Here is a 20,082-nt window from a genome sequence, read left to right as displayed (position 1 = left end):
CGCATTCAAGGCAAATGCCCCACGTGCTGCACTGTTGCGTTGGCCCCTACAGTACTTATTCTGTATGTGTGATCCTGAGAGTATCTGCACGCCCACCCTTTTGGGGTCAAGTTCCCGCCATAACTCTGGGTGTGGTTCCTATTAAATATGAGGTGTGGGGCTCAGAAAAACAGCACAGAGACTAGGGCAATTGCCTGGTACTCAGCTGGTTAAGGTTGGATCCTTGGCACCACATACTGTCCCCAGAGCCCTGCCAGGAGTGACCCCTGGACACAGATCTAGGAATAAGTCCTGAACACTGCCAGTTGTAGCCTAAACCCCAGTAATAAAACACACATGATTTCTCACTGTGTATAGGAACATGGTTCCCAGGTTCACTTGCTTAACTGTTCCCCTCAGACTCCTCAGTTCCAGCTGTGTTATTGCTGCAGTCCCGTGCTGAGTGGGCTGTCTCATAGAAGTTGATGCTTCTGTTACTCCCCCCTCCCAACTTCTCTTTCTGACCAATTTTCATCCCTACCCCTCTCTGGGCTGGAGCAATAGCACAGCGGTAGGGTGTTTGCCTTGCGCGAGGCTGGCTTGGCCAAACTGGGTTCGATTCCACTGCCCCTCTTGGAAAGCCTAGCAAGCTACCGAGAGTATCCCCCCTGCACTCAAAGCCTGGCAAGCTACCCGTGACGTATTCGTTGTGCCAAACACAGTAACCAGTCTCACAATGGAGAGGATACTTGGCCCGCGCCAGCAAATCGATGAACAGGAGGACAGTGCTACAGTGCTACCCCAGAAACAGTTCACTGTTGGAACTTCACAGGAGGGGAAAGTCTGGGCGCCTGGGATTCTAGCTAAGAGGGGAGGGACAAGGGGAAAGAGAAGGTGATGAAATGGGAATTCTCCAACGGCATTTGAGTTATGAGGTCACTTGCATCTCGTTGCCCTGTGCCACCCCACGGGCGCTGAACTGCCCCAGACTCCTCAAGTCCCCATCAGAGAACAGGAGCCTTGGATATACTGTGAGTTAACCGGTCCCTTCAAGTTGCCGCCAACGACCAGAATAACCACCTCATTCTTCCTACTCAACGACAGAAACCAGTTCTTCAGGAGAGTGCCTCATTTTTCTGCCATTTCCCCCTAATGCCCCGTGCTCATTCCCTATTCACCCCTTATTGGCATTATCGCAAGGTCACCTTTGGGGCTCCCTCCGCAGTGTTGGGGGACCCCATGCCATGCCGGGCTAGAACCCAGGGCTCCCGCAATGCCAAACACGGCCCAGGCGTTGCACTCTGAGCAGCGGGACCAAGTATTCTCCTGGGTCTCCTCGTCACATCCGAGACGGGGGCAGCTACAGTGGCGTCAGAGCGAAGACAGTCAGGAGACGGCGGGATTGTGCGGGGCAGGCTGCGACCCCCCAGTCTCGCCAGGTACCAAGTCGCACCAACCCGCGGGGAACCCGGGCGGGGCCGTTAGACGCGTGGGGTGGGTTGGGAAGAGGGGAAGGCGGCGGGCGCGGCGCGCGGTGATGACGTCAGCGAGACGCCAACTGTCGGCGCGGGGCGGGCCCTGACGTCACGTCGGCCCCTCCCGCTTCCGGTCGGCGTGAGGAAAGTTCTCGCGGGCTCCGGTCGCCGTGGGCACGCTGCGTGGCTCCTTCTCCCGCCAGCCCGCCAGCCTTGCCGCCGACCATGGCCACCGACTCCTGGGCGCTGGCGGTGGACGAGCAGGAGGCGGCTGTCAAGTCGGTCAGTGGCTTCAGCTCGGGTTGGGGCGGACGCGGCGGGGCCGAGTGACGGGGCGGGGGGCGGTGATGGGGGCGGGGGACAGGCAGTGGCCCGTCCACGCCTGCAGCCGGTTGTGGGGAACTGCAGGGTGGGATCCGCGCCTTGGACCAGACGTCCGGTGTGGAACGTCTTTCTCTGGGTCATTCAAGATGTGCCCTGGCTCTCTCCAGCCCCGGCCCCTACGTCTCTGCCGCGGACGGGGGATGGGGGGGGACCATGAGGTGCAGGGGATCGAACCCCTTGTGGGCCCAGCCCTTGGCGCCATCTCTCCAACCCCACCTTTAGTTTAGTAGGTGTAGACCCGCGGTTAGCGTGGCCGGCACTCTGTCGCTCTTGCAGAATAACAGATTCAGGTTCAGATTGCTTCAGTGGATTGCACCTAGATTGCCCGAGTCACCGTCAGTTGTTTAACTGATGTTCAGAGTGACCTTTATTGTTGGACTTCTGATTACTGAAGACCATTCAACTGGAATGGGTATCTAAGTTTAAATCTGTCGGTGTGGGGCAGGAGCCGTAGTCCTACAGGAAGGGCTTTGGTCTTGCACGTAGCCCACCAGGGTCGGGTCCCTGGCACCACCCCATATGTCCCCTGAGCACCGCCAGCAGAAATTCCTGAGTGCAGAGCCAGGAGTAACCCCTGAGCATCGCTAGGTGTGACCCCAAAACTAAAATAAATTCATCATTGATAACGGTAACGGATTTTTCAGAATATAGATATTTTTGGGTGGAGGGACAGTCAGTGATGCTCAGGGATCATTACTGGTTCTGTGCTCAGAGACCACTCCTAGTGGGGGCTCAGGAGATTGAATCCGGGTCAGCTGTCCAGGTAGGTGCCCTACCCACTGGGCTTTCTTCCCAGCCCAGAATGTAGATTTCTTTTGTAATGTGGTTTAATGCAACTTTTGTCCCAGTTATATTTCTTTATTGCTTTGGGAGGATTTTCACTTTGTCGGCAGATTCTTGAAATGGGCCGGATTTAGTGGAGTAGGGGTCTTGTTAGAAGACCGGTGCTGTGCTTTTTATCGCCTCCCTCTGTACCAGAAGCCATCAGAGGAAGTTTCTGGTACAGAGGGAGGCAATAAAAGAGCTTGGAACGGGGTAAAGACATTCATGCGCCAGGACAACTCACAGAGGAGAGGTTTTGTTTGGGTCCGTTTGGGTTTTTTTGTTGGTTTTTATTTTGGGCGGTGGGAGACACACTCCTTGCTGCAATTCTCAGGAGACTAGTTGATTCCAGGGATCAAGCCTGGCTTGCAGAACATGCACTCCTGCCCTTTGAAGCTATTTCCCTTGCTCCAGTTTAGGGAAGTGTTTTTTTGGGGCGGGGCGGGGTCGGGGGAGGATGTCACCCAGCTGTGCTCAACGCTCAAGGGCTCAAGGGCTCTTCCTGGCATGTTGCTCATGGGAACGTATGTATTGCCGAGGGTTCAAACTGGGACTGACGGGATGCAGCCTATAAGTAACTCCCGTAACTCCCATACAATTGCTTTGGCTTTTGGTGTAGGGATTTTAAAAACAATTATGAGAATAGATTAAGAGCTGGCAAGATTGATCCCACTGTAAAGAAACACCATGTTAGGAGTAATGTCTAAAGAAAATGAGATGGGAGTGGGAGGGATACTGGGTTCCATGGTGATGGAAAATGGGCACTGGTGGAGGGACGGGTATTTGATCATTGTATAATCGAAACCCAAGCACAAAAATTTGTAAGTCTACAACTGTACCTCATGGTGTTTCACTAAAAAAATTAAAAAAAAAAGAAAATGAGAATAAAGAAAAAGAAGATGCAGAAGTGGCAGTATAGGGGTTAAGGCTTGTTGGGTGCAGGGATAAGGAACAAGCATTGCATGCATCTGACCCCAGACCACCTGGACCCCTGAGCTTAGCCAGGTGCAGCCCTGAAGCACCCAGGATCACCAGAGTGATCCCGGATAATCCCTGGTTTATCACCGCTGGGCCTGAGCGGCATTGTGTCCTTGGCTCTTATGTTGAACTGACAGCCCAGTTGCCGAGAATTGCTGAGGATCATACACACACAGTGCCAGGGATCAGACGGAACCCACTGGGGCCAGGGTAGCAGCTTCACCCCTCTCCTCTCTGGCCCACTGAGCCTTGCAGATGAGCTCCCTGGAGGTGGGGGCTAGTTCCTCAGAGCCCTTTGGTGACTCACTGCATTTCTTTCGCTTTCATTTCAGATGAGCGATTTGCAGATCAAGGAAGAGAAAGTCAAACCAGATTCCAATGGTGAGTCACTAGTTTCCATTAGCTGCAGAGACACTTTCGCTTTGCCCTCACAGCTGCGAGTGGAAAAGCCGCATTCCTTTAGCATGTGTGCCTCTCCAGATGTCACCTGGCCTTTGTCTCCTAAGAATCTTTCAGGTCACACTGGCACTTTCATGTGACACTGTTCCTGTTTAGGTACTGTTTGTTGGTTGGTTTTTGTGGGGGCACACCCAGTTGTGCTCAGGGTTTACTCCCGTTTTAGGGATCATTTCCTGGCAGACTTAGGGGACCATCTGGGGTGCCAGGGCTTAAACCTGGGTCAACCATGTGCAAGGTGCCTTTTACCAGCTCTATATCTATCCAATCCCTCTCTCTATATATATATATATGTGTGTGTGTGTGTGTGTGTGTGTGTGTATTCAGTTTTTTCAAAAGAGTTTTATTTATGTTGAGCTAATCTTGAGGAAGCTTCTGGGTTTTCTTTTTTGGGGGGGGGGGTCACACCCAGCAATGCTCAGGGGTTACTCCTGTTTCCTGTGCTCAGGGGACCATATGGGATGCTGGGAATCGAACCCGGTTTGGCTGCGCACAAGGCAAGCACCCTACCTGTTGTGCTGTCGCTCCGGCCCCAAACTTCTGTATTTTAACTTAGAACATTTGGGAGTATAGTCACACTTGACTGTGCTTGAGGGCTATTCCCATTTCTGTGCTCAGGAATTGCTCCCAGAAGTATTTATGAGAGTATGAGGTGCCAGGGATTGAACCCTGGGCTTTCCACATGCAAGGCATGTATTAATCCTATCTCTTTATATATATATATATATATATATATATATATATATATATTTCATTTTTCTCTCCAACCCTTTTGTCTTGTTTTAACAGTTTTATTTACGTTGGGCTGGAGATGTGGCTCCGTGGTAAGAGTAAGCCTTGCAAATGCTTGAGACCTGCGTTCAGTCTCTGGGACTGCCCCCTCACCTCCTCAAAACCTCAAAAAAAACAAAATGCTTTTTTTTTCCCTTTTGTGAGGGGTGGGCCACACCCAGCAGTGCCCACGCCTTACTCCTGGCTTTGCTTGTGTCTCCTGGTGGTGCAGCCTGCACGCAAGCACATTAACTCCATACTCTCTGCCTGGCCTATTTTTATTGCTGGTTCTTGTTTTTTGTTTGTTTTGTTTTGCTTTTTGCACCTGGCAATGCACAGGGGTTACTCCTGCCTCTGTACTCAGGAATTACTCTTGGCAGTGCTCAGGGGACCATATGGGATGCTGGGAATAGAACCTGGGTCGGCCGCGTGCAAAGCAAACGCCCTACCCGCTGTGCTATCGCTCCAGCCCCTTATTGCTGTTTTCTGAGCCACACCTGGCAGTGCTCTGGGGCTACTCCCAGCTCTGTGCTCAGCAGTGCTTGAAGGATCCTGTGTACTGGACAGTCTAGCTTCCTACGTGCAAAGCTTGTGCTCACCTGGTTCTGCTCTGGCTCTGGCTCTGCTGCCTTTTTAGAGGCGGGTCCCGCACCCTGGGGCACAGCCTCTGACGTTTTGAGAGCGGGGTCTCTCACATCAGTGTGTGGTACTCTCGGCTGTGCCCACCCAGGGTCTGGCAAGTTCCAGGGGCGGCGCTGCTGGGATCTTGGCGTGTGTGAAGCCGACTGGGTGTGGCGCGCGGGGCCTCAGGTGTCAAGGCAGACACTCTGTCATCCAGCTGTCCCCAGAGTTGTTACTTGAGTTGCTGAAAACAAAGAGGACAACTTGAGGCAAACTGAATTGTTTTAAAATTTTTCAAATTTGGGAATAGCAGAAAAATTACATTTTAGAACACACAGCCTATGGCACGCGCTAGGAGGTTTCCTGGAGGCTCTGGAGTCTCCTGTTTACAGGTAGGGGAAGGAGGCTTAATGGGCCTCTTCTGTCTGTCTGGGGTGACAGACATGCAGCCGCCACACCAGGAGTGGCTGCTGCTGGCTCTGTGCTGGGGTCCCTGGCAACGCCGAGGAGTGGCCTAGGCCTCCTTGTGCCTGGCATGTGCTAGGCGCATTGTGCATCTCTCAGGCTCCAGTCTTAAAATAAGAAGGAAAAACACATAGCCAGAATTAGTTCAGTTTAGCCCTTTTTTGGCGAACAATCCAGTTTGGATCCTTTCTAATTAACCTCCTGTCATTTAAGAAAATCCTGGGCTGGGGATATGCCTGGTAGACCATGTGCTTGGCACGCGAGAAGCCCCAAATTTGATCCTCAGTGCTCAGGCCTAAGCAAAAACGGAAAATGTTTGTACTTCAGTTATTGTGGAAAATAAAGTCATTGTTTTATTATTATTATTATTTTGCTTTTGGGGTCACACCCGGCAAAGATCAGGGGTTCCTCCTGGCTCTGCACTCAGGGATTACTCCTGGCAGTGCTCAGGGGACCATATGGGATGCTGGGATTAAACCTGGTATGGCCGCGTTGCAAGGCAAACGCTCTGCCCACTATACTGTCGCTCATGCCCGAAGTCGTTGTTGTATTACCTGATCTGCTTTGTAGTGATTTATCCCTGGGATTGTTGCTTTGGGATCACGGCTGGTGGGCTGGGGTCTTGTAGAGCGTGTGCGTGGGCCTCCCACAGACAAAGGTGTTCTCCAACCCTTGGAACTCTCTCCCGGCCCTCCCTGAGCTCATTCTCTTATTTTCCCCTAAGAACCTCTGGCTCACAAACTATTCGCTTGGTGTGTACACAGTAAATCTCTCCCTATGACTAATTCAGTGATTCATTGATTTTCTTTTGGTTATTTCTGAATATTTGACAAGTCCAAGCAGGAAGTTTATGGGCTCAAGATTGTTGCAAAAACCCTCTCCCTCTCCCCGACCCCTACCCTCTCCCTATGTCCCTCCATATCCCCCCCTTCCTCTTTCTGTCCCCCTCCCCACATTGGTGGTTCTCAGGGCTTACCCCTGGCTCTGTGCTCAGAGATTATTCCTAGTGGTCATGAGGGAACCATGTGGGGTTCTGGGGTTCGAACCTGACTAGGCTGCCTGCGAGGCAAATACTCAATCCACTATACTGCCAAGAGATTCTTGATGAATGTCCATTGGTTGATGACAGATATTGGTATATTCTCAGTGCGCCCAGGGGTACTGGGGGACCCCAGGACCACCTTGCATTGATAGGAGGTGGGCGCGAACACAGACTTTCTGTACACAGCCCTTTAGTAGCTCCTGGGCCCAGATTTCCTTTACCTTTTTATTTATTTTTTTTATTTTTGAGAGCCTGGCAAGCTACCGAGAGTATCTCATCCACATGGCAGAGCCTGGCAAGCTCTCCGTGATATATTCGATATGCCAAAAATAGTAACAAGTCTCACAATGGAGACGTTACTGGTGCCCGCTCGAGCAAATCGATGAACAGTGAGAGGACAGTGCTACAGACAGTGCTTTTTGGGTCACACCCAGCAATGCACAGAGATTACTCCTGGCTCTGCAGTCAGGAATTACTCCTGGCTGTGCTGGGGGACCCTGTGGGATGCTGGGAATCGAACCCGGGTCAGATGCATACAAGGCAAACTCCCTATCTGCTGTGCTATCTCTCCAGGCCCACCTTTAACTTTTTAGTAACTTATTTTCTTTCTCATCTAAATGTGTTTGCAACTGTAATGGTATATTTTAATTTTGGAAAGCTCAGAGGTGACTTTTTATTTGGGTACGGGGGGAGCATCCATGCACAGCCGTGCTCAGGACTTACTCTTGCTTTATGCTCAGGAGGCCACAGTCAGCCACATGCAAGGCGAGCACGTTACCCACTATGCTGTCACTCTGGCCCCAGATGTGGCTTCCCACCCCATCCCCCTTATTTGCCCCTCTTAATGGTGCACACTTGGTATGGTGCTCCCAGCAGTGGTGCTCACACATCCATCATCAATGGTGTGTGGAGCTTCAACTCTGGGGGCAGTGCCAGGGGTTCCAGATGGCAGAGCCACCTGGATCTCCTTCAGCAAGCATGGCCATGCCCAGGATTAAAGTCTTGACTTCATCTTTGCGCCCCAGAGGTGACATTGTAATCACACAGAAGTTGGCCAAGGACAAGAGTGTTAGTACAGTGGGTAGGGCATTTGCCTTGCACACAGCCAACCCAGGTTTGATCCCTGAGCATCACCAGGTGTGGCCCTAAACCCTCCACCACCCCCCGCCAAAAAAAAAAGAAGTTGGCCAAAGTTTTTTAAAATGTGAGGATTTTGTATGTATCCAAAAACTTTCAGGGGCTGGAGCGATACACAGCAGGGAGGGCGTTTGTCTTGCATGTGGCCGACCTGGGTTTGATTCCCAGCATCCCATATGGTCCCCCAAGCACCGCCAGGAGTAATTTCTGAGTGCATGAGCTAGGAGTAACCCCTGTTCATCACCGGGTGTGACCCAAAAAGCAAAAAAAGAAAGAGAAAAGAAAGAAAGAAAGAAAGAAAGAAACTTTCAGAGGGCCAGAGAGGCCGTGTGAGTATTAAGGCATTGCCATGCATTGTGGCTGGCTCCAATTTTAACCAGCACTGCGTGGAGTGATTCCTGAGCACAGACTCAGCTCAGGAGCCACTCTGAACACTGTGGGATATGGCCCAAACCACCACGAAACCACTCACTCCTGGGCAGCTGAGGAGCTGAGGGTTAGAGTGTGTGCCTGCCAGGGAGGCCGAGGCTCCATCCTGATTCATCCATCCTCCATTGCCAGGAGTCAGTGCCCAAGCTCTTGCGGTTTCCGTTGTCACCCAGAATTATTTTTCTTGGGCTAAAAATCCACTGCACGTCACTGTAGCACTGTCCTCCCATTGTTCATCGATTTCCTCGAGCAGGCCCAATAACGTCTCTTTTGTGGGACTCGTTGTTACTGTGCTTGGTGTATCGAATACTTCACGGGGAGCTTGCCAGGCTTTGCCGTGTGGGCGAGATACTCTCAGTAGCAGAGGAATTGAACCCGACTCGGCCGTCCGGCCGCGCACAAGGCAAACGCCCTACCGCTATGCTAGCATTTTGGTCACTGGGTGGGTTTGGTGTTTTCATTGCCCGGGTCTGGAGGGTTTGTGACTTGCCGCGGCTCAGGATGATTGTTCCCTTGTGCAGGTTTCATCAAACCCGCAGCACCTGCAGAGAAGACAGACGAAGACGAGAAAGGTAAGGGCTCCTACAGCCCAGTGCAGGGAACCGAGAGGGACCCACGATGACTGGCCTTAGGGACTGGGGAACCCCAGGAGTGTGGAGTCTTGTCGGGTAGGGTGTGAGGCGTAGGTGCCAGTTGACTCAGCTCCGATTGGACTTGAGGTTGACACCGCGGGGGCGGGGCTGCTGAATTGGGGAGGTTGAGCCCAGAGAGGAAAGGAAACACGGAGGGACCCTTCTGGAAGGGTGGTGGGGATTAGCGGGGTGGGACTCAGGGAGAAGTGCTCACTCTGGGCAGGAGCGGTGGAGGGGATGACTGAGTGCACGCTCAGGGGCAAAGGGAGCCTGCACAGGCGTTTCTGATTCCTGCTGACTGAGCCACATCTGAGGGTGTGGAGGGGCTGGACGTTGGCCAAGATCAGAGTGCATGGCTGGAAAATGGACGTACAGGAAGTGTGCACGGGCCTGCCCCAGCGTGCTCATGAAACACTGAAGTCGGGCCCCCGCTGGCCTTGCGCTGCGCCTCTGCACACAATGCTGGGCTGGCCCGGTGACGGGTGGGCTCTGGAGGAGCAAAAAGAGCAGCTCCTGGTTTCCTTTGGCCAGAGGACAAAGCTGCGCAGTCGTTACTCAACAAGCTGATCCGAAGCAACCTCGTGGATAACACGAACCAGGTGGAGGTCCTGCAGCGGGACCCCAACTCCCCGCTCTACTCCGTCAAGTCCTTCGAGGAGCTGCGCCTGTGAGTAGCCCCTGACCTCCCGGGAAGCTGACCCGCGAGGCTTCGCGGGGATCTTTCACTTGAGTTCCGGGAGATCCTAACGGACTTGGCTAGTTAATAATTCACGAGCCTCCAGAGGGACCAGAATATGAAGCGTTTACGGTAATGGTTTCCCTCCCGCCCTGGTCTGTCGGCCCCCTGGTTCTCTTGGTAGGGATTTCTAAATGCCACAAGTTTATTCTTCATAGCTGAAAGTCTTCTCTCTTTTATGCTCTTAGAACTTTCAATAAAATATTGGCTGACAGGTGATTTCTGGATATCAGGAACATTTCTTATTAGGTAAGCCCCTTTGTTAGCCTCTAGGGTTAAAGGTCTGAACATTAATCCACTTTATAAGATCTGTCAGAAGAACCTGGGCAAGGTCCCAGTGCCTTTGGTGGAAGATGACCTTCAGTGTTCCGAATTTTAAAAAGAACTCCAGGATCCGTAATTGAGTATCACGGAACGTGGGCTTGGGCTCAGGCTGACCTCCAACAAGGCCTTAAAGACGGAGGACTACAGACGGCCGTGTCAGGGCTTCCGTCCTCTGCAGGGAGTCAGTGAAATTGTTTATGGCCAGGCCAGGCTGAGTGTTCTACTAGTGAGATGGAACGACTGTTCTAGCTGGTGAATCAGGCAGTGGAGGATAAAAACCACTTTGCCTCTGTTCGACATCATTGCTGCCGTGTCACTGTGGGCAGAGAGTAGCACTCACTGTCGGCCTGCCGAGTAGAACAGAGACGTCACACGGGAGGCTCAGTACAACTGCCTGACTCCCCTGAACATGGTCAGTGGAGTAAGAGCTAAGAGCAAATCTTAAAGGGTGCCCTTTTCTTTGGGGGTGTTTCAGGAAATTACACTGTGTGTCTTTCCTGTTTATCTTTTCTGCCAGGGCTTCATTCAGCCGGTGTATTTCTGCCTCTGTTCAAACTGCTGGGGACAGCTGTATGTCTCAGCTGGTTTCCGAGTGGACTGTCTACTCTTCCAGTGTCTATGTTGTTTTAAATTCCTTTCATTTGCAAGACTTGTGTTCTCTAGTCAGTGATACATTGTCCTTTTGGAAAGACATGTTCTCTGATTTAGTTGTTCATGGCAAAAGGAAACAAAGAATGATGCCTAAGTTGCCTCCTATACTTGATCTGTTTCACACTGTAAAAAATGTGTAGGAACTGGAGCAGTAATACTGTGGGTGGGGCTTTTGCCTGGCAAGGGCCGAGCTGGGTGTGAATCCCAGCACCCTGTATGGTCCCCAGAGCCAGCCAGAAGTAATTCCTGAGCGTGGTGAGGTGTGACCTAAAAGATGACAACAAAAAGATTTGTACTGTGGGCAGAAGATAAGGTGTCGTACCTGGGGAATCTGCCTGTCGTCTCAACCAATGGTCCCTACTAGGAGTGAACACCCATGTGTTTAATGTGTTTACCCAGATAGGGAAGAGAGAGAGAGAGAGAGAGAGAGAGAGAGAGAGAGAGAGAGAGAGAGAGAGAGAGAGAGAGAGAGAAGATTTGAACTGTTTTGATTTGAATCCACAAAATCCTGGGGAAAAGGAGCCCATTGGAAGTTCTTGGATCACTTTGGATCCCCATTAGCTAATCTTGGTTTCCTTGACAACTAAATCTGAATCTACCAAGCTTCAGGGCTTTTTCTTCCAAAGGGAGATGCCCAAGGGTATGTTTTCAAAATGTTCCTCCTGTGTGAAAGCTTACGTGACAGAAGGATTTGTATTGTCTAGAGTCTGTTAGCTCCTGAGGAGTAAAGTGCAGAGGCTTGGTGTGGCCTTTCTGTGCACCTGGGACAGTTTGGTGTGTTTTCTGTTAATCCTGTCCGCATGAGCTCACAGCACATGCGTGAGCGCAGTGTGGAAGATAATGGTTGTATCACTGTTCCCGGAAGTTGAGACTTTTCTTCATACTTGACATCGTATCTGAGTATGAGTGTTTCTTAATTACCTGAGTTCTCCTTACTGTTTACTAAAAAGTGGCTGTAAATCAATTGTTTTTTCTCTTGATTGTCCTGGTTATTTGTACAGGCAACATTGGAAGGATCATGAAACACAAAATTAGTGTGGTTCAGTTTTACTTCTGCACTGAGAATTTAAACTGAATCCCATTCCCTAAAGGGGACCCAGTATCTTAAGCCATGTTAATTTTCTGGATGTCTTTTCTAATTTATACTGTGGATTAATAACACTCTTAGAGCCACAGAAGATTTGTTATCAAAGACCAACCATTTCTGGGTCTGCCAAAAGCAATAATTTCACCAGGAAAAGAAATGAGTCTAAGAATCTTCTAATAGTTGCAATTAAGACTTAACAAAAAGGGAAACAGATTTAGTGGGGAAAGATGGAGGTTTGGTTTTTTGTGTGTGTTTTTGTTTTAAGGCATAGGAAAATGACAGGAAGCTCAGTTTTTGCTTGCTAGAGGGATGGGTACTAACCTGGGTCTCTAAACAAGCTGTGCAATGTGGAATCCCTCCTTTTCTCCCCGGCGCCCAGGAAACCGCAGCTTCTCCAGGGTGTCTACGGCATGGGCTTTAATCGACCCTCCAAGATCCAGGAGAACGCGTTACCCATGATGCTTGCTGAGCCGTGAGTATGAGGATCCCGGAAGCTTCCTCAGTGGTCTTTGGTTTATTGTCTGCCCGCAGCTGTTTCTGTTCCTGAGCAAGGGGGCTTTGTGCTTCTTCAGGGCAGCACCTTGGGCAAGCGCAGAGTCGGATGACTTCAGTGGGGTGCCTGCTCTTCCCGCTCTGCGGGAAGAAGGGAGAGAGAGACCTAGTGGCACAGAATTGGACTCGCTCTTTGGCCTTTAGGGGCAGAGTACAGGTATACCCAGCGATTTTCAGGGATCACTCCTGGCTCTGCACTCGACTGTATGGAGTGCTGGGGATTGAACCCATATCGGCCATGTGCATAGTTTTTGGGCCACATCCACTAGTGCTCAGGGCTTACTCCTGACTCTGCACTCAGAGATCACTCCTGGTGGGCTGGGGGACCATATGGGGTGCCTGGGATCAAATACATGTCAGCTGTGTGCAAGGAACACTCTACTGTCTTGTACTGTCTCTGCTCCCTCGTTTTTCTTTTGGTTTTTGGGCAACACTTGGCGGTGTTCGGGCCTTGCTCTTGGCTCTGCACTCAGGAATCACTCCTGGAGGTGTTCACGGGACCATACAGGATGCCAGGGCTTGACCCCGGGTTGGCTGTGTGCAAGACAAGCATCCTGCTGTACTGTCACTCTGCCCACTCCCACCCTCCTATTTTATGACAAATGTGTAGGGCTGAAAAGGTGGTTTTTTTTCTTTTTTCTTTTTTTGCTTTTTGGGTCACACCTGGCGATACTCAGGGGTTACTCCTGCCTCTGCACTCAGGAAATACACCTGGCTGTGCTTGGGGGGGGCCATAAGGGATGCCAGGGATCGAACCCGAGACAGCAACGTGCAGGGAAATGCCCTCCCTGCTATACTGTTGCCCTGACCCCAAGAAGGTGGTTTTAAAAGCTGGTGTGTTGGGAAGTCTCAGGTTCTGTGCCTGGCAGTGTGTGGGTCCCAAGTGCCAAGCCAGGTGTGGCCGCAAATCCAAAAATAGCCACCATGGCATGAATGTGGGTTTTATGTAGTAGAAACATAAAACTTCCCTTTAAGACATCTGCCTGATTGGGAATCTCGCATTTTCTATAAAGCTACGAAGGCAGAAGCACACGGAAGGAGCCAGTCCTAGAAACAGACTGTGACTCAGCAGAAGGATCCCTGGGGCTGTGTGCCAGCCCGGCCCCGCTCATGCGCTCTCGCTCTCTCTTCTTCCTTCCTCCCTCCCTCCCCTCCCCATCTTTTCTTTTTCCCTTTCTTCCTCCCTCCCTTCCTGCCTAAATAACCTTAATGTGCCTTGTATAGTTTTCAAAAGTGCTTTTATTATACCTCTTAATAGCAAATCACCACTCTGATCCCCCACCAAAGCATTGGATCACCTTTACCCTTGCCCCGGGATTTCTGGGGTACAAAACTGGCCCCTCTGAGTTTTAAGATCTAGACTGAACCCAGCTGAAAAGATCGCTGGGAGCCAGAGGCTTTCATTGCATACAGGAGATGCGGGCCCAGGTTGCTCCCCGGACTGTGTACAGTCCCGCAAGCACTGCCAGGTGTGACCCCAAAAACAGAAAAACCCCATAAGCACAATTTGTCCTTTAACATTTGTTTTTTGGACTCCGCACTCAGGAATTATTCCTGAGGGACTCGATGTATCATTGTAACACTGCAGAAAACTTCAGTAATGTAGAAAATCCTGAGGGGAGAAAAATTCCTGCCTGGAAGGAATGCTGGACCCGGGCCATCTAACCACCGTCCTTTCCATCCCCCCAGCCCGCAGAACCTCATCGCTCAGTCTCAGTCGGGTACCGGGAAAACCGCTGCGTTCGTGCTGGCCATGCTCAGCCGAGTGGAGCCGGCAGAGAGATACCCCCAGGTGAGGGCAGGACATCCTGGGCACCTGACTTCTGCCCGGATGCGCGGTGCCATTGGGTGGGTGCTCGTGAGGGTCCCCGGGGCAGAGTGTGTTTCTGCTGGCTCTGGCTCGGGCCCAGCGGCTCGTGAGCCCTCCAAGCCCTGATTTAGGAAGAATTCTTTTAGAAATAGCAGCCTGTAGCAGGGCCAAAGGGCCTACTGAGTGAAGGGGGCCTGGTGGGAGATGAAGGGGTTTCTACTCTGTCCAAGGGGCCCTCCCGGCTGCCTTGTTGCTTTAGAGTAGCGGTCCCCATGGTCACTTGGCTCCGCTGACTTTTCCAGGAAAATAAACTTTACTCAGTACTCCCCTGGAAATCTACCTTTACAAAAACAACAGAAAAAGCCCCCCCCCGCCCTGCATTGTACTGGGACACTTGCCAGTGTCCCCTGGCGGGGGGTGCGATCACCCACGGGGGAAGGACGGCTTGCCCGAAGGCCCGAAACTCACCCTCTGATCTCCCTGCCAGTGTCTGTGCCTCTCCCCAACATACGAGCTGGCGCTTCAGACTGGGAAAGTGATTGAGCAGATGGGCAAGTTTTATCCGGAACTCAAGCTGGCTTATGCCATCCGAGGCAATAAACGTGAGTCGCGAGGCTGAGGTGTGAGCATGCGTGGGGTTCCGGTTTTGAAGCTCAGTGTCAGTATCTGGTGGTGTGGTGCCTCTCAGTGACTGCAGTCGCCGGCAGCTCCCCCTGTCTTTTGTGCAGACTGTTCTGTGGGCTCTTCTTCATCAAGTGTGTTGTGAAGATTGTTCCTTGTCATGTCTATGACCAGTTTTATATTTTTATTGGTGTTGCTCATTGGGAATCACATCATGTGTCCTAGTTAACCTTTTACCTATTTTCTTTGGGTGTGTTGGGGGTATTGGGGCACACCCAGCAGTTCTTAGGGGCTACTCTGGATCTGTGCTTTGGGGTTGCTCCTGGCAGTGCCGGAGATCCTTATCTGGTTACAAGTAATCAAACTGAGTTTGGCTGTATGCAAGGCAAAGGCCTTACCCCTGTACTATCTCTCTTTTAATGCCATGTGGGCTGGAGAACAACAGGGATGACATGGATAAGGATGTCCCCCAGCTTCAGAAATAGTTGCCTTTGTCATGCGTGCATAAGCTCATGTTTCATGTAATACACCTAAGACAGTGTTTGGTGAAGGCATTGGCCAAAACCAAATGGATTTCCATTTAGTTTTAATTCCAACCACAGTTTTGTAGATTTTCCATGTGGGAAAATGTTCTACATAAGTAGATTGTCTCAATACCAGATAACAAGGCAATAAAATGGAGCCAGAGAGATAATACAGGCATTGCAGCACTTGCCTGGCACTTGGCTGGCCCGAATCCAATCCTTTGTAAGGTTTCCACTCCCCCAGCACTGCCAGGAGTGATCCTGAGCATAGAGCAAAAAACTAAAAACTGAGCAAAATCACGGGGCTGGATTGGGGGCTCAGACTAGCAGTGGACAGGAAATCCATGCCCTGTGAGCAGCGGTCTCAGGAATTGAGGGGGTGATGCCAGGAAGTGTGGCTTTGGATTACGGCAGCAGGAAGTGGCGCTGACCCTTCAGGGCCCTTGGCCCGACCACACGGGAGCATCCCTCGACAGAGAAGCAAAGATTTGACAACCCTACTGTGCATTTGGCAGCAAAAGTGGATTTGATCTGTTAGCTTGGGAAGGATGGGCAAGGCTTTGGCTTCCAAACCGGGTTTAGCATGGAAATACCCACCAGTCACCTCCGTCCACAGTGGAGCGGGGTCAGAAGATCAGCGAGCAGATCGTCATCGGCACCCCTGGCACCGTCCTCGACTGGTGCTCCAAGCTCAAGTTCATCGACCCCAAGAAGATTAAAGTGTTTGTTCTGGATGAGGCCGACGTGATGATCGCGACTCAGGGCCACCAGGACCAGAGCGTCCGCATCCAGAGGTGGGGGCTCTGGAGGGGAGGGACACGGGAGCCTCCCAGACCGCGGCTGCTCCCCCCTTTCCCCAAAGCCTCGTCTCTGGCATCAGCTTCTTGAGTCCCCAACCTTGCGAGCACTGGCTGGTTGGGCAGCTTTGGGCTGCTCCCACGGAGCCCAGGGTAGCGATTGGGGCGGTGGGCGGGGCTCTGGGCTGCGGTGCTCCCCAGGACGAACTGGGGCCATGCGGGATCCCTGCCTCCCCGCAGGATGCTGCCCAGGAACTGCCAGATGCTGCTGTTCTCTGCCACATTCGAAGACTCGGTGTGGAAGTTTGCCCAGAAGGTGGTCCCCGAGCCCAACATCATCAAGCTGAAGCGCGAGGAGGAGACGCTGGACACCATCAAGCAGTACTACGTGCTGTGCAGTAACCGCGACGAGAAGTTTCAGGCCCTGTGCAACCTCTACGGGGCCATCACCATCGCGCAGGCAATGATCTTCTGCCATGTGAGCAGCGGGTGGTGTGGGGTTTGGGTGGGCTCAGGAGGACCCACTTCCCTCTGTGTGGCTGAGGGCTTGGAGTGAGAAAAGGAAGGTGGGCAGCAAGAGAGGGTTCGCCACTTGCTGTGCATACTGCCGACCCTGAGCACCTCCAGCTGTGGTTTTCATCCTCCACCCCCCGTAAAAGAAAGGGGAAGACTAACAATTTAAACCTGCTAGGATTGCACTTATCTAAAGATGAGTTAGAAAAAAAGAATTTGGGGCTGGAATGGGCACAGCCCATGCCTTGCATGTGGCTGACCTGGCTTCTATCACCAGCACCTACATGGTCCCCTGAATATGACCAGGAGTGATGGTTGAGCATAGAACCTGGAGTAAGCCCTGAACAGTTGGGTATGGCCTTAAAGAAGAAAAAAATCCAAATATTGTCCCGTTAAAAGTGGCTAAAATTTTGGCCAATGAAAGTACAGAATTAAGTCACTTGTCTTGCTCGTGGCCAACTGGGCTTCAACCCTATCGTTGTATATGGGTCCATGAGCAATGCTGGGCACGACCCCTATTTCTATCTTCCCCCATAGAAATAGTGTCTAATATTCTATTTACAATTTACTAATTATAAATAGTGTAAACACAACCTGCTGATTAGACCCAGTAGTACATATTACACTTATTGACGGTAGCAAGCCACCTTGTCGTGGGTCTTTCCATTTTTCCTTTTGTCAGGTATGTGCATGTCAAACAATTCTTTTCACTGCAGACTCGCAAAACCGCCAGTTGGCTGGCAGCCGAGCTGTCCAAGGAAGGCCACCAGGTGGCGCTGCTGAGCGGCGAGATGATGGTGGAGCAGCGGGCAGCAGTGATCGAGCGCTTCCGCGAGGGCAAAGAGAAGGTGCTGGTCACCACCAACGTGTGCGCCCGCGGTGAGCAGACGCGCTGGGGCCCGGATGGTCGGGGGGACGCTGTGGTCTCGGGGAGTTTTCCAGAAGCCTGGCGCCCTGCAGGGGGCTTGCCCCAGGGCCCAGGAGGTGCTGCCGACCTGAGCTGCCTGTGCCCCCAGCGCCTGTTCCCGGGTCCTGCCCACACCCCCTGCTCTGCTTGCCCTGCCGGCCCCCGCCTCACACCTGTCCCCGCACAGGCATCGATGTGGAGCAGGTGTCCGTCGTCATCAACTTTGACCTCCCGGTGGACAAGGACGGGAATCCCGACAATGAGACCTACCTGCACCGCATCGGGCGCACGGGCCGCTTCGGCAAGAGGGGCCTGGCGGTGAACATGGTGGACAGCAAGCACAGCATGGACATCCTCAACAGGATCCAGGAGCACTTCAGTGAGTGGGCCCTGCCCTGCCCCGCCCTGCGCTGCTGTCCAGGGGGGAGACGGGCCTGGCCTCGGTCCCAGTGAGCGACTCTGGAGCCCCTGGGTCAGGGTGTGGGGACACTCCCTGCACCTGCACCCTGGGGAAGGCCACAGGTTCGAGCGTGTTGGGTCCCGGCACGCCCATAGCCCCCGTGATTTCTGCCACGCTGACTCTCCCTTTGGTGGCGTCTCCGCATGCGCCCCCGTTGAGCTCTCCCTGTCTTCGTCCTCAGATAAGAAAATCGAGAGATTGGACACGGATGACCTGGACGAGATTGAGAAGATAGCCAACTGAGGCGTCCCGGGTACCCTGTAGCCGCTGGCACTGTCCCCACATGGGAGACTCCTACTTTTCCAGCCTGGCCTCCGCTGTCGCTGAGACAATGGCGCAAGCCGCGACAAACTACCTACCTCATTTCAGTTACATTTGGACGGGACAAACTGCAAATCATGGAGGAGAGAAGAAGGAAAATTAGGCATTTTGGAAAGTTTGTCCTTTCAGCCAAAGTTTTCCCCCAACTTTATAAGTGAGCTGGGGGCTGGCCCCCAGGCCCTTCGTCCACCTTCCTGCCTGGGGTGCCATGAGTCCACCCTCTCGGTAGTGGTCAGGGGCGTGGTCCAGGGAAGGGCGCTGTGACCCCGCTGCCCTGTACAGTCGTCGAGGGGACGCTGCCTGCCTCCACCTTTCTCCTGCTGAGATCTGCAAAACTCCTGGCCAGCCGTCTTTCTAAAATCCAAAGTGGATGCAGCTGGCCTTTTCTCTCTGCTGTGTGCACACGCCCTGTTCCCCTTGGTGGGCATCAGATTGGGCGGGAACAGACGTGAGGCCTCGTGGGATGGCCACGCCCTGGGGGGCTTGGTCTGCTCTGTCCCCAGTGGGTGGGGGTGGTCAGCAGTTTCCGGTTCAGCCTGGCTGAGTGAGCTGGTTCTTCCCCATAGGCCGTCAGCACGCCTGGAGGGAAGCGGGAGGCGCATCACTCACTGCACCATTGGCGCGCTCATGCTTTCTCTGTATGGGCCCGCACCAGTGACCAGCATCCTGGTTGTCGATAAATTTTAATTTGAAAATCATGCAATGCTTTACTAATCATGATTTTATTTTACTTGTACTTCTTTGCTTATTAGACTAATTTATACTCATTAAAAACATGTATCCAGAGGGCACAGTTGTCTTATTTGGCACCATCCAGGGCTGCTGCGGCTCCTGCTTCCAATTGGTTGGCACCTGTCAGTGCCCCCATACAAAATGCATACATACAGTTATACAGGCCATTGTGCCCCTGCTTCTTTTCAAAGGGGCCACACTGCCTTGTTGGGGCAGGCACCACTCCGTTCGGCTGCTGTGATACTCCTCAGGCCTGGGTGGGGTATTTAGGGGCTGGCAATTGAATCCAGGGTCTCTGCTAGCTGGGTCTGACCCTGACCACTCGAGCTGTCTCCCAGCCTGGGCACCTACTGGTTCCCAGAGCCTTAGCATAGGCCCTTAGGAGGACCTGGTTCTTGCTCCTCAAAGGGACGCCTCTAGGGGGCGACTAACGCTTGTTCCCTGCAGCGCCCATTCCCTGTGAAGAAAGCAGTCGCCCAGAGGACCAGTTTGGGGGAACCAGGGCCCAAGGGCAGGAGTTGTGATTGGACAGAGCCCCCGCTGCCCATGTGGCTGGCACTCAGTGGCAGAGAGAGGGGCTCCGGTCCAGCATGTTCCATGGAAAGTCTGACATGACGCAGACCCCAGCTCCTTGGTCTCAGGTGAGAACAGGGGTGTCTTCTACATGAAAAAGTCCTGGATTGGCACCCTGGCACATGGAGGGGTGATTCTCAGGATGAGGTGGGCCAAGAGAAGTCCTTAGAACTGCCTGCACTAGCTCTAAGGGTAAGGCCAGCATGCATCCCATGAAGATGCCCACCAAAGTCAGGCCATGCAGTGAGCACTTTCTGCAGCCCCCCTCTGAATCCTGGCACGA

General features: G+C 52.5%; 1 protein-coding gene across 2 annotated transcripts; it reads left to right on the top strand.

Moving 5' to 3' along the window:
* Window positions 1–1,649: 1,649 nt before the first annotated feature.
* LOC130043603 (ATP-dependent RNA helicase DDX19A) lies at window positions 1,650–19,274 on the top strand. Of its 2 annotated transcripts, XM_056136012.1 has the most exons (12): window positions 1,650–1,736; window positions 3,971–4,019; window positions 9,081–9,131; window positions 9,723–9,858; window positions 12,369–12,461; window positions 14,231–14,333; window positions 14,839–14,953; window positions 16,113–16,290; window positions 16,534–16,771; window positions 17,523–17,685; window positions 17,901–18,092; window positions 18,355–19,274. In XM_056136012.1, exons 1-12 carry the CDS (start codon window positions 1,680–1,682, stop codon window positions 18,414–18,416), a joined length of 1,437 nt encoding a protein of 478 aa, XP_055991987.1. In that variant the 5' UTR covers window positions 1,650–1,679; the 3' UTR covers window positions 18,417–19,274. The 2 variants fall into 2 exon arrangements, with proteins under 2 accessions (XP_055991987.1, XP_055991988.1); XM_056136013.1 differs by lacking the exons at window positions 1,650–1,736; window positions 3,971–4,019; window positions 9,081–9,131 and adding an exon at window positions 10,116–10,176 and having other exon boundaries at window positions 9,800–9,858.
* Window positions 19,275–20,082: the final 808 nt, after the last annotated feature.

Source organism: Sorex fumeus, unplaced genomic scaffold, assembly GCF_029834395.1.
Source record: "Sorex fumeus unplaced genomic scaffold, SorFum_2.1 ptg000122l, whole genome shotgun sequence".
Lineage (NCBI taxonomy): Eukaryota > Metazoa > Chordata > Mammalia > Eulipotyphla > Soricidae > Sorex > Sorex fumeus.
This window is presented reverse-complemented; position numbering and strand designations above follow the sequence as displayed.